The 12,216-nt window shown below is 39.9% G+C and overlaps 1 protein-coding gene across 4 annotated transcripts in view; it reads left to right on the top strand.

The window, feature by feature from the left end:
* The window catches only part of GLS (glutaminase), an 87,213-nt gene extending 75,950 nt beyond the window's left edge, over positions 1 to 11,263 (top strand). For all 4 annotated transcript variants that reach the window (XM_055572948.1, XM_055572953.1, XM_055572954.1 and 1 more), the window contains 4 exons: positions 5,602 to 5,663; positions 6,267 to 6,343; positions 6,433 to 6,496; positions 9,222 to 11,263. In XM_055572948.1, the coding sequence (XP_055428923.1) occupies positions 5,602 to 5,663; positions 6,267 to 6,343; positions 6,433 to 6,496; positions 9,222 to 9,378 (360 nt within the window). In that variant the 3' untranslated portion in view covers positions 9,379 to 11,263. The remainder of the gene's footprint in view (positions 1 to 5,601; positions 5,664 to 6,266; positions 6,344 to 6,432; positions 6,497 to 9,221) is intronic.
* Positions 11,264 to 12,216: the final 953 nt, after the last annotated feature.

Consider the following 12,216-nt stretch of genomic DNA (forward strand, 5'->3'; position numbering starts at 1 on the left):
AACCCTGGCCTTCTTGACAGGTATTTCAAAATTTACATAACTCAGGTATCCATTGTGAAATTAGAATGAGGCTTGATCAATGGTTAGTACACCTGCATCCTTCACAGCAGTTGGCTTAGAGTTGGATGAGTCATCTTATAGGATGTCCTTCTCCTCTAGTTTGGTTTGTCATAGTAGCCTTTCTAGAGTATGTCCGTTTGAGGAGAATTCATGGAATGCTTTTAACAGACCACGAAGTGGACTGTCCCTAAGGGAAACAACACTCCATCTGCTGTCTCAATACAGTAAAGCTGTTGCATTTTCTTTCTTGGCATTCTACTCATACCTCATTTATGCAAACCTTAAAAATATAGGTGGTTATTTGCTAAAGAAGTGTTTGTACTTCCAATTTTAATTGGTGTCCATTGTGCCTCCTAGTGTTTTTGTCTTGGAGTGAATGACACTTGTTTTATATTTCCCTCTGAGCTGAAACACGCTTGTGAATAAAGTCTTAGTAGCATACCCTCAAGAAATTGATTATACTCTAAAATCAGCCTTTCTTGGGCCTAATTAATAAGGAATTTTCAGGAATTCCCTGGTGGTCCAGTGGTTAGGACTCTGCATTTCCACTGCAGAGGACAAGGGTTCAATCCCTGGTCAGAAAACTAAGATCCTGCAAGCCATACAGCACAGCCAGATTTAAAAACAAAATAAATTTTCTTTTAGCACTTTGGAAATATTAAATAAGTTAATAAGTGGTACCTATTACATAAATAAAATATCTTCAGACTTGTTTGGTCTAAATTCAGAATTTTAAAAGGATGTGGTTCATACAGACAGCCACTGAAATACATCAAGGGTTTATTGCTTAGGATAATAAATGTTAAAGAATAAGAACAGTGGGTAGTTAGCATATCACTGGTATGCTCATTGGAATTCTGGATTACTCTTGAGTAGTGGGGGAGATGAGAAACACATACACTATATGTGATAGTGCCATGGTGAGGCAGATATAATGGAAAGAGATGACATCTGATTTAAGAAATTGGCATGGGTCTTACAGAGAAGGGGTTAAGAATAACACTGCAGTGAGAAATGGGTGGAGAAAAGATGCTTTCAGGAAATTAGTATGTATAGCAATACTGTAGTTTAGTAGGAGCAGAGGTATCTAACTGATTACAATTACTCCTTGGCACATGCTGTCACAAAGCCCTGTGTGGGTAACCAGCAACAAGCTACATGGGCAGTAGATGCTAGATGGGATGCTTGGGGTTGGGGCTTTCAAGCTTGCCCTTGAAGAAAGGGAAGGATTTGATTAGAAATCTCTATGTTCCAATGCAAGGGGCACAGGCATAAGATAGAAACAAAGATAGTAAAACAGACCAGTTTTACTCTGTTGAGTTTGAAAGAGACAGCCAGCCACACTGAAGAATCTTAAATGCAAGGCTAATGAATTTAAATTATCAGGAATGATTTGGGAACTTCTTTTAATACTCCCTTGCTGAGAAACATTTAGTGATCACAGCAAAATTTTGAGAAGATGATTAGACATATATGTGAAAGTTTTGGAGGGTGAAAGGACTAGAACTAGAAGCAGAGGCACTGGTTAGGAGGACTAAATAAATGTACTGATATTTAAGAAGTAGAAGTCAAGGAGGTAGAAGAATCAATAATGATTACAATTTAATCAAAATGGTGGTAGCAATTTGAGTATTTGCCTTGGGAGAGAATATTAATTTAGTCGGTCAACACTTTTTTAATTGAAATACAATTGATATATAGCATTGGGTAAGTTTAACTCACACAGTGCGTTGAGTCAAATGAGTACTTACATGTAATAGGCACTGGGCTATAATGAGGAAGGGAAGATACAGGGTCTCTGCCCAGATGGACCTTTTGTTTAGTGAGGGAGACAAGAAACCTCTATGTGTGTGAGAGAGAGAATAAGTCCTCTGAAGAGAGAAGTAAGGTAAGGGATAGGAGTGATGAAAAAGAGGGCAGTGTTTTAGGGTGGGTGAGATAACATTTGAGTAGAGACCTGAGTGAAGTGAGGAGTGGAGCCTTCTCAACACCTGGGGAAAGAGTGTCCCCGGCAGCACCACTGCATGTGTAGGCCTGAGCACCCCTAGGACCCGCAAGACCACTGCCTGGCTGGAGACAGCTGCAAGGGGCAGCACTGTAGGGAACGAGATGCACAGTGTAACCAGGGAGTAGGGCATATAGTGTCCTGAAAGCCATGCCAGAGAGTTTGGATTTTATTCTCGGTTTGATGGAAAGTCACTGGGAGTGCCGTTTTGCTATTGCTATTGCTAAGTCACTTCAGTCATGTCCGACTCTGTGCGACCCCATAGACGGCAGCCTACCAGGCTTCCCCATCCCTGGGATTCTCCAGGCATGAACACTGGAGTGGGTTGCCATTTCCTTCTCCAGTGCATGAAAGTGAAAAGTGAAATTGAAGTCGCTCAGTCGTGTCCGACCCTCAGCGACTTCATGGACTGCAGCCTTCCAGGCTCTTCAGTCCATGGGATTTTCCAGGCAAGAGTACTGGAGTGGGGTGCCATTGCCTTCTCTGGCAAGTGCCATGTGTGGTTTCAAAAGATCCCTGTGGCAGCCAAGTTGAACACGTGGAAACAGTTAGGAGGTAGTCCTCCAGGTGAGAGAAGGTGGTGACTCAGAGCCTAGGGTGATAGTAATGGAGGTGGTGGAAGTCCAGATATAGTTTGGAGGTGGAGCAAAATTATTTGAGCTAGGTGTGGGTTATGTGAAGTAGAATCTAGGAATACCCACAGAGTTTATGTGGTTGGTTTGTGGAAGTTAGAGAAAGCTAGTTCTGCCTCTTGTGCAGACCCTTAGCATGTTTATTTAAGGAGGGCTCCCTTCCCCCCATAGACATAGCTGGGCGTTGAGCCCCACACCTGGGGGAGAAGAGCACGGGCTGAGTACCCCTGCTTGGCCAGGCATACTTGTGGGGGGCTCAGTGCATGCTATCCAGTGCAGCAGCCCTGAATCATAACTATTTTTGGCCTGAGCAACTGGGTGAATTGTAGTGTCATCTGAGGGACTCGGGAACAGAAGCTGACTTGAGGTGAGGGAAGGTGGTGGAAATCAAGTTCCATCTTGAGCTGAAGTCTGAGATGCATATTAAACATCCTAGAGGCAATGTCAAGTAGACAGATGGATATGGATTTGTGGAGGCCAGGTAAGGAGTCATCAGGGATGCAGGTTTGCTGTTTTTGAGTTTGAAGTGACAGCATGACAAGCAAGTGGAGCTCTAGAATTCAGGTTTGAGAACAAAGATTTAGATTACTTCCCAGATGCAGACTGGGAAGTCATTCTACCCAGAGGGATATATGAAACACATTTGAGGGAAATTACAGTGAAAAGCAAGAAGGTGGAGACCACTTTTGGAGTGTTACCAGGCAGTGAAAAGTGGGCAATGACTGCAGAGCGGCCAACATGGGGGAGAACCGGGTAATCAGCCTGATGGAAGACAAGAAGTGAGGGCGGGGCGTGTTGGAGAGATCAGAAAGAATCCAGGCTGAGGGAGGCTGCTAAAGCTTGAGAGTACTACTGAGAGGGAATAGTAGGTGTGAAGGTAATTTGCAGGGAATTAAAAATATACTTTCAGAAAATATGCACTGAGAGGAGGTAACAGTGGGGTTGTGTATTGGTTTTTCAAAATAGGATGGTCGTGTCTGATTAAGGCAAAGATAAGGGAACCAGTGAAGGAGGGACAGAAGAGAGCATAGATACTCTAAGCCAGTATTTTGCACAACAGAGGAAGGAGAGGTGAAAATTTATCATCTTTAATAAAGTTGTGGTTAGGGTCATCTGTTATGGGGTCACCGTTGGAATTAAAGATCTGAAGAAAGTACGAAAGGGAACCAATAAGGGGGAAAAAATGGTCAAGCAGCAATGAAAGACTGGTTAGAAATGATGGAGAATCATTTGTAATAGTCCCATCATGTTTTTCTGTGGGCCCAAGAGCACGAGGGAATTGAGAATTACAAATTGTCCAATTAAGAAAGAAGGGCACCTGGAACAGTGGTTCATAACCTGTAGGAGTGCATATCAGAATCACCTGGAAACTTTTTTCAAATTATATCAAATTGAGGTGTGGGAATAGGACGATTGCAATAGGAAGAGACATGCTTACATATACTTTTAAAACCTTCTGGGTGATTCTCTTAAACTATCCTCTCTCCACCCTACCTCACACACACACATTTGAAAACCGTTCTGGACTTGATGTTAGTAGGCTGACATAGTGCAAGCTGGGTAGGAGTAGTAAAGAGTAGCTGGAAGGGAAGCAAATAGACTGAAAGAGTTAAGAGTAAGATTTTCTGGAGTGATCTTAGTAACAGTAACGACTAGTAAAATTTATAGGTGGGGTATGCTCAGCTGGTTAAGTTCCTGTTCTGCAGAACTTTACAGAGCTTTTCATATGCACATGAATCTCTAAGAAGGAATTTAGTATTTTAAGAAAATAGCTAACCATGGAACCTTTTTTTCATGATACCTTTGGACTAGTTTCTACTAGAAAACATTTTGAAAATGCTGAATTAGAGAAGTCCTGCAATAGTTCGTTCCAGTTTAAGAGTTCACAGGTTGTGGAAAAGGGAAGCTGTAGTGGAGAGGTGGCCTGTCCAGGTTAAAATCTAGAAAACACAGCTCCCAGGGTATGGGATCGCTGGGTTACTTCCCATTCCAACAGGTCAACTGTTTTCTACCATTGAGTCCAGTGTCAGTTGGATCATCTGTATGAATGTTGAAGTTGTAAGTTTAAGACAAAAGTGGGGATTTATGAACTATTTACAAACAGTGTACATTCAGTAGTTAGGTTTCTCAAAAACAGTGTTGGATAAAGTCTTTATGAAAGAGACCAAAATCCAATGGCCTTTTAGGGTAACTAGCCTTTCCCTTAATTAATGACAAGAAAGTGGATAATATTAAAAGATACACTTTGATGTCTATGAGCACTCCATGTCAGTGACTTAGTATTTTGGGAATTTATCCACCTTTGGGCTGAGACAGAGTCACAGGCTTTGGGAATGCCACCCTGCCCCCATTTGTACTCCCTGGGCATTGAACGGAATACTGCTTTTCCAGGGAAGTCCTGTTCTTACAGTTTGAGATGATTAATACCAAATGTTGTCTCTGAAGATTTCCAAAGAAACCAGTGATTGGTGAGGACAGGGATTGTTGGCAGGAATTAGACATTTATATAGCATGACTTAGTTTTTAACAGTGATGTGATAGGAATTTTATGAGTATACAAGTCAGCTCCCAGCACTGAGACATACTAAATGAAAAAGGTTCCAGTTTTCAGTTGTCCCAACTGTGTGTTTTCCAGGTCACAAGTTTCCATTCTTTTGTGCCAATGATAGCATTCCATTCTTTCCCTCATGTATCTTTAATGTTGGATTTCCCCTCATAATCCTCTATGAAAAAAGAAATATAATACACATGCCTTCTTTTTGCTTACAGCAGTATCCTTGTGATAAATTTGTGTGTGTGACCCCAGTGAAGTGTTCAGAGCACATGGAAATCCCTTACTGGTGACAGGTGTGCATTCTACGTATTGATTTTCCTCTGGATGCCTGAACTCTCTTTTTTTCACAGGTAAAGTCAGTGATAAACCTTTTGTTTGCTGCATATACTGGAGATGTGTCTGCACTTCGAAGGTATGTCAGCAGGGTAGCATATGGTGTACAGATGTTTATGAAATTGATTCTGGGGAGAGGGCCATTTTAAAGCCAAAGTTTCACTTACATTTCCCTCTAATAAAAATAATCTAAACAAAGTTATATTAAGTTTCCCCTTCCAGTGCCTTAGTCTTGCTGTAGTCTTTCTTTTTCTACTTCCTAGAAAAGCCCAGTCCTCTGTTTTCCCAAGTGGTAACTGTTCAACAAATCTGGCCGATTGGTATTAGTGTTTTACTGGAATTGGACAATGCCTTCTCAATCCCCATCTACCCAAACTCTCCATCTTTGGAGATGAGGGAGGTGGGCAAATAGGAACACTTGATCTGCAGATCCCCAGGCTGGAAAGGTCACAGAGGACTGTAAACTTGAGATGGTGAATGTTTCTGGTTACTCAAAAAGAGCAAAAGCTACAGAAGAGTGGGGAAGTGGCATTTACCTAAGGCATCATGTACTAGTTGAACAGGGTCTCCATTAGTGAGCGTAGTGAAGGATGACACCTTTCTCACAGGACCTTCAGTTGAACTGATGGAGGAAATGTTACAGAGGCGAATTAATATAACAGCTATGCTTACAAATTTTCAGGTTTGCTTTGTCAGCCATGGACATGGAACAGCGAGACTACGATTCTAGAACGGCACTCCACGTAGCTGCTGCAGAGGGTAATATATGAACCACTCGTTTATTTTTTTTTTTTTCAAACTTAATTTCTACTTAAAAATAAAACCTGCTTGTTTTACTTTGGCTGTAGGTCATGTTGAAGTTGTTAAATTTCTGCTGGAAGCCTGCAAAGTAAATCCTTTCCCCAAGGACAGGTGAGCCCTCGTGTTACTTTCTAACATTGACAGGACAGGCTTTTTATCATACAGGGCTATAAAAGTTAAATGATGGGTGTATTTAAATCCACATTGTGTATGTTGGAGATGAACTTGCTTTGAAGCCTTATAAAGGCAACAAACAAAACCTTGTTTCTATTCAGTAGATCATTCTTTCTCCTAGATCCTCTTGTTTACCTAAGGGAGTTCTCTTAGAATTATCTTGGTTAGTCTGTCAGTGAGTATATTGTGTGAGAAAACAAGTCTTGGTGTTTGTTAAGATAAAATAGGAATTTTGTCCTCGTGGGGCTTTTGACTACCCCAGGCAGACAAGATAAACATTGCAGGGGTATGTTAAAATGTGTAAGGAGATTACTGTTCCAGAACTCTATTGGAGTTTGCTGAAATTCCTGGATTTGGTTGAAGTCAGTTTTAGAAAGCTTCATCGAAGTTGAATTTTAACCAGTGCTTTGGGGAAGAGATGAGATTTGAGGGTACAGAAGGAAGAGAGGGGCAGTCTATCTAGAGTGGAGAGATCAGCCTGGGATATGTTCTGCTCCTCTCCTCTTCTTCCTGGTCCACATGGCAACTTGACATTCATCCTGCAATAAATCCTGTTCACAAGGTGGATGGTCAGGAGAGGGTTAAGAATGCAGCTTAGGTATACACATGCTTGAAGTAAATCCTGCACTAATACACTGGCATGTTATGTAACAGTTACATAACTGGGTGAGTCAGTGAGTAAGGAGAATAAAGGCTTAGAAGAATGGAAAAAAATATTTGGTGGGAGAGGTTTGATACATGTGATTAGGAGTTTGGATTAGATCTTTGAGGACTATATGAAGTAACTTTGTGGAGCAAGTTGATTATTTTCTAGCTATTAGATCTTTCTGTTTCAGTAAGGTTTTACTATTTTTCAAATCAGTGGTTTGGGTTTTATTAGTTCAGCTTGCAGGAAATGCAGGCAAGTTATGACATCAGTGTCTGAGAACTGTTAGCAACTTGGTAATGCTCTGATTACCTAAAATCATGATCTTTATTGGTAATATTCTAAAACCTCATGTTCGGGAGACAGTTCTCCCGTTTATCCCCAAATGTAATGTCCACACCAGCTCTTTCTTCAGAGCAAGGAACTGAAGAGGGTGTTTTCTCCTTGCCCCCAGTATTTATAATCCCAAGTAAAACACCGTTTAACACAGGCTGGAAATATTTACTATGCTTTGCATGTTTAAGAATCAAAATGTTGTTTTAGTTTTTGCCCTAAATCAACCTCTAGGAATGTGAAAGCAGAAGCACCCATCTGAGAGGCAAAAGTTAGCTCAGTAACGAACGTGGTAACTGGTTATTCAACGTTTTGAGAATGTAAGCTAGATGAACACATCTTTGTTTCTCTATTTCATAGAATCAGTATCACCTCAAATTGGTAAAACAGGCTTGAGCAAATTTAGTGTATAGAATTGATATTTTGCATTACTTCATGGAAAACAAGAGTCATTAAAAAAAAGAGAGAGAGTTAATAGTTTTCCCAGAAAGACAGGTAACTATATGCTGTAAATGATTGAAAAGTTACCCCATCGCCCTGTTTCAGGTCACTGACTCCCTAACTTAATGAGGGCTAACAAAGGCAACTTAATTCAGCAGTTTTTTTGAGAAGCACGTTTGTGTTAAATGTTACTTACATATGAAAGGTTACTTACCTGATTTTAAAAATTAAGAACAGGCTCACAAACTATTGAAAAATATTTTCAAATGAAATTACTTAAAAAACTTTTAGTTCCACATTGGGGACCCCACTGAGAAGGTAAAAGGTTAAGAACAAAGAAAGAAGGAAAAGCAGAAGCTTGTGAGAGTGGCATGTGAAAAAATGGAATCAGAGAGCCTACCAGCCACGGAGAAGTGACATAATAATAGGGAGAGGATGGAAGAGAAACTTAATAGTTTGTGAGGAACTAGGGAGGTAATTATCATGCTCTGTCCTTTACTTGGGTTGTCACAGTTATGCAGTGTTGACTCCTCTTCCAAAAGGCTAATGATGAACCACTGCTGGCAGCTCTTCGTTTCTCATCTTCAGTAGTCTTCATCTATAGACCTCTAAAGAGCACAGCCCAGAGAAGCACACTTCCTGTGGAAAGAGTAGCTCTTCTGGTTGTAGAGTGGGTCCAATTGAGTCCCTAAAGTCCCATCCTTACCAGAGATGATGAAATGTCAGTTCCTCTGAGGCCAGTCTTGTTCCTCCAATGTATGTTTGAGCTCTAATAAGACCATGGTTATTTCCAGACTTTGTGGAGATTCACTGTGATTTTACATTGACAGGAACACAAATTTTCTATCAAAGGCTAGGGTGATGGATGTTACACAGCTGAGTTTTCTTTGAACATTGTATTTAAAGGGTGATCCCTTAGGCTTTTCATGAAGGTAAAATTCAGGAATAGTAGAGGAATCTCTCTTACCTGTCAACACTAAAATTTCCCCTCCATAAACACTTAGTATGAACAAGACCATTTTGCAGAAGATGGTTTTTCTCTTCTTCCCCATATCCCAACTTGCTCGGAGATCACTTTTTGGATTATAAAGAATCTCTTTCTGCATTTTTTTCAATATTACTTGTAATACTGTGTAAATAGCTAAATTTGAATGGCCCCTTAACCTGCATTTAAAATCTAAGATTATCATCTTTGTACAGAAATTCCCTAATGACCCTGTCTGTGCTGTGCTACTTGTTTAGGTGGAATAACACTCCCATGGACGAAGCGCTGCACTTTGGGCACCATGACGTATTTAAAATCCTGCAGGAATACCAAGTCCAGTACACGCCTCAAGGAGATTCCGACAACGGAAAGGAGAATCAAACGGTCCATAAGAATCTCGATGGACTGTTATAATAGTCTTAAGCCCAAGATTTAAATCACTTACCTATGTAATTGTGGAAAATGATTATGAAGAACGTGTGTATTCCTATCTGGTAGTGATGTATATTTTACATTGGTCATTTCAGTGTTACTGGAGTTTCTTCATTGTGCACACAGGACAAATCTGATCTCTTTGGGAAAAAATAGAAATAAAACAATCTCCCTCCATAATGTGAGCAATATTTACCTCGTGCATTGTATAATTTGATGTAAAAGATACATTTATCAATGCTAGCTTTACTGTGTGGTCTTCATGATTTTTGTGTATTTTGTGAATTTTACAGTTTATGGTGATGATCTGCTGATATGCATTTATAAATTAAACTCTATTGTACAGTCTGTCCAAATGGGTCAAGGCTACCTTTAGACAGTGTAATTTTCATGACTTCAAATACAGATTTAGTTTGAGTGAACAACTATATGCACTTATGGTTATGTGTTTAAAATGTCTCCCATCACCCTAGCTTCATGATGTGACTCTAAAAATTATAATAGTTAATAACTGTTAGTAGGATAGACCAATTCTAATTAGACTTTATCAGGGAATCTGTTTAAGGTATGTTTGGTGACCAAAACGTTATGTGTGAATGTAGTTAAAATATTTTGGAAAGAATTTCCTTTTTCTACATCCCCTTAGACCAGCTTCTTTTCCCAGACATTTAGCTCTTTGCCTCTTTCCTTTAGCTGGGAAAGTGGGTGCTGGCATACTATGCAGTTTTCATGTTTTCCACAATAAAACAGAAAATGCCTCCTGTATTTGGCATCCGAGCTGTAACTATGCCATTTGTCTACAGGAGTTGAACCAGAGACAGATTACTAAGCTAAATACAAATTATTCCAATTCGTCAGCCAATAAAAGGAAGGGATGTGCTCCGACAGCTCTTTAAGAAGATATTTTTCAGCTTTCAGGATAAATTCAGACATGCTGTAAGCTACCAAAGTTATTATGAAGGTATGGGAACTGCTACAAATAACATTTGTTTTAAAACCTGTCATTAAAAGTCTGCATCAAGGTATCTATTCTGTTTAGGGGATAACTAGATCATTCCCATTTTCTCCTGATTTTCTACTGTATATTTTTGGTGGACTTTACAGTTTAATAATAAGAAAAGGCTATTTCATTTTAAATCAAAATCCATCATTTGTCTTGGGGAGGAACTGCACATATACATTATCCTGTCATACCTCAGAGGTATAAAAGGGTATGTTAATGAGGATTTCTGAAATTAAACACACACACACACAAATGGACTTCTCTGAAGCTGTATTTAGTGAAATGAGCAGAGTCCTCAGCTACATGAATGCTGGCTGTTATGTTAATATAACAAATTCCTTTTTCTTCCCCTTTATGTCAGCACACACTGCTGCTTCCAGGCTTTATCATGCCCAGTGGCTCCTATCCCACTCCAGCGGCCTCCAAGTGTTTCAATTACTGCTCCCAGTCTAAATCAGTAACTTCTGCCATTGTCCCTTATTGCCTAGGCAGCACCTCGGTAGTTGGAACATGGTGGGTGTTCCTTAACGGAGCTGCATCAGGCACGAAGCCATTCTCAAGTCTGTGCTTCTGTGTGGAGTATGGTGGGTGGGCGTTCCTGCCCCATGGGTCTATCAGACATGTAGATAGGTAGTATTTGTAAAATGCTGCAGAGGAACAGCATTATTCCCAAAGATATCATGGGGTAGACACTCTGTAATTGAAGTGATTTGAAATAACTGCTCCAACAGCAGCCTGCTCTGTGTGATTTAAATGAAACATTAAGATAGTTCAGTTTTGTGACGAAGACTGCCAATGATTTTGAGCATTTTTGTTCTGTTACTTGGGAACAAAGCATTTTCATCTTTTCTCAGATCAAAACTATTCTGTGCAATCTTTGTTGTTTAGTTAAATGTGCCCTTATTTACACATGATGTTATTTATGACTGTAGGCTGGGTCTTGCTTTGGCTATTTGCTATTGGCTGGTAATAATAATGAACACATTTGACTTAAATGCTTTTAACTGTGCTGTTAGCTGCTGCCATCACTATACTCCAAAGATCTTTTTATTCTGGCTTTAGGATCATATGTGCTTTTTCGGTACCACAGAGCTCTATATGGTGGTGTTTCTTTAAAGCTTTGTATACACTGTTGTTTTTGCTGGTCTCCATTCTAATGATCTCATATCTGAGTGTCATGTGCTGTACCCTACTGCTGCCCATCCTGCCCTTCAGCTGCAGAACTGGATCAGCTATTGACCATTTGATGCTGTTATCTGCCTGGCAGGAACTGAATGACCTAATGCTGGATTTAGATTCTTTCTGGGGATTGTACAGCTATGAATGTATTTGCTTCCAGAACCTCCCAAAGTGAATCTAATCTTAAAACTGTAAGTTGTAAGTATTCTGAAATTGAAAAATATTTATTTTAATTGAAATCATGTAGTGTTGCTTTTTACAGCTTAATAAATACATGTATAAAAAAACAAAAATGATTCTTTAAAAAAAAAAGGTTTTCTCTTACATCACTGGGTTGGGAACTCCACTGAACATAGGAACTACATATAGGCATTTTTCATGCCTCCTATGGACCCAGGTACTATGCCAGTAGTAGTTACTGCAGAAACTACTGCAGTAGGGTTACTGCAACGATTAGGATGAAAATTCTGTAGGCACTTCATCCCTGAAGGTGAGAAGACGCACAGGCTATGTTTCTAGTCTTCTTAGAAGCTAACACTATCCTTTCACAGGAGGTGCTCAGTAAATATTTGCTACATTGAAATCTTTCACTAGGAGGGTTTGAACCTCTTTTAATGAAAAGAGAGGGTATTTTCACA

The sequence above is a fragment of the Bubalus kerabau genome, chromosome 3 (genome assembly GCF_029407905.1).
Source record: "Bubalus kerabau isolate K-KA32 ecotype Philippines breed swamp buffalo chromosome 3, PCC_UOA_SB_1v2, whole genome shotgun sequence".
NCBI classification, from domain to species: Eukaryota; Metazoa; Chordata; class Mammalia; order Artiodactyla; family Bovidae; genus Bubalus; species Bubalus kerabau.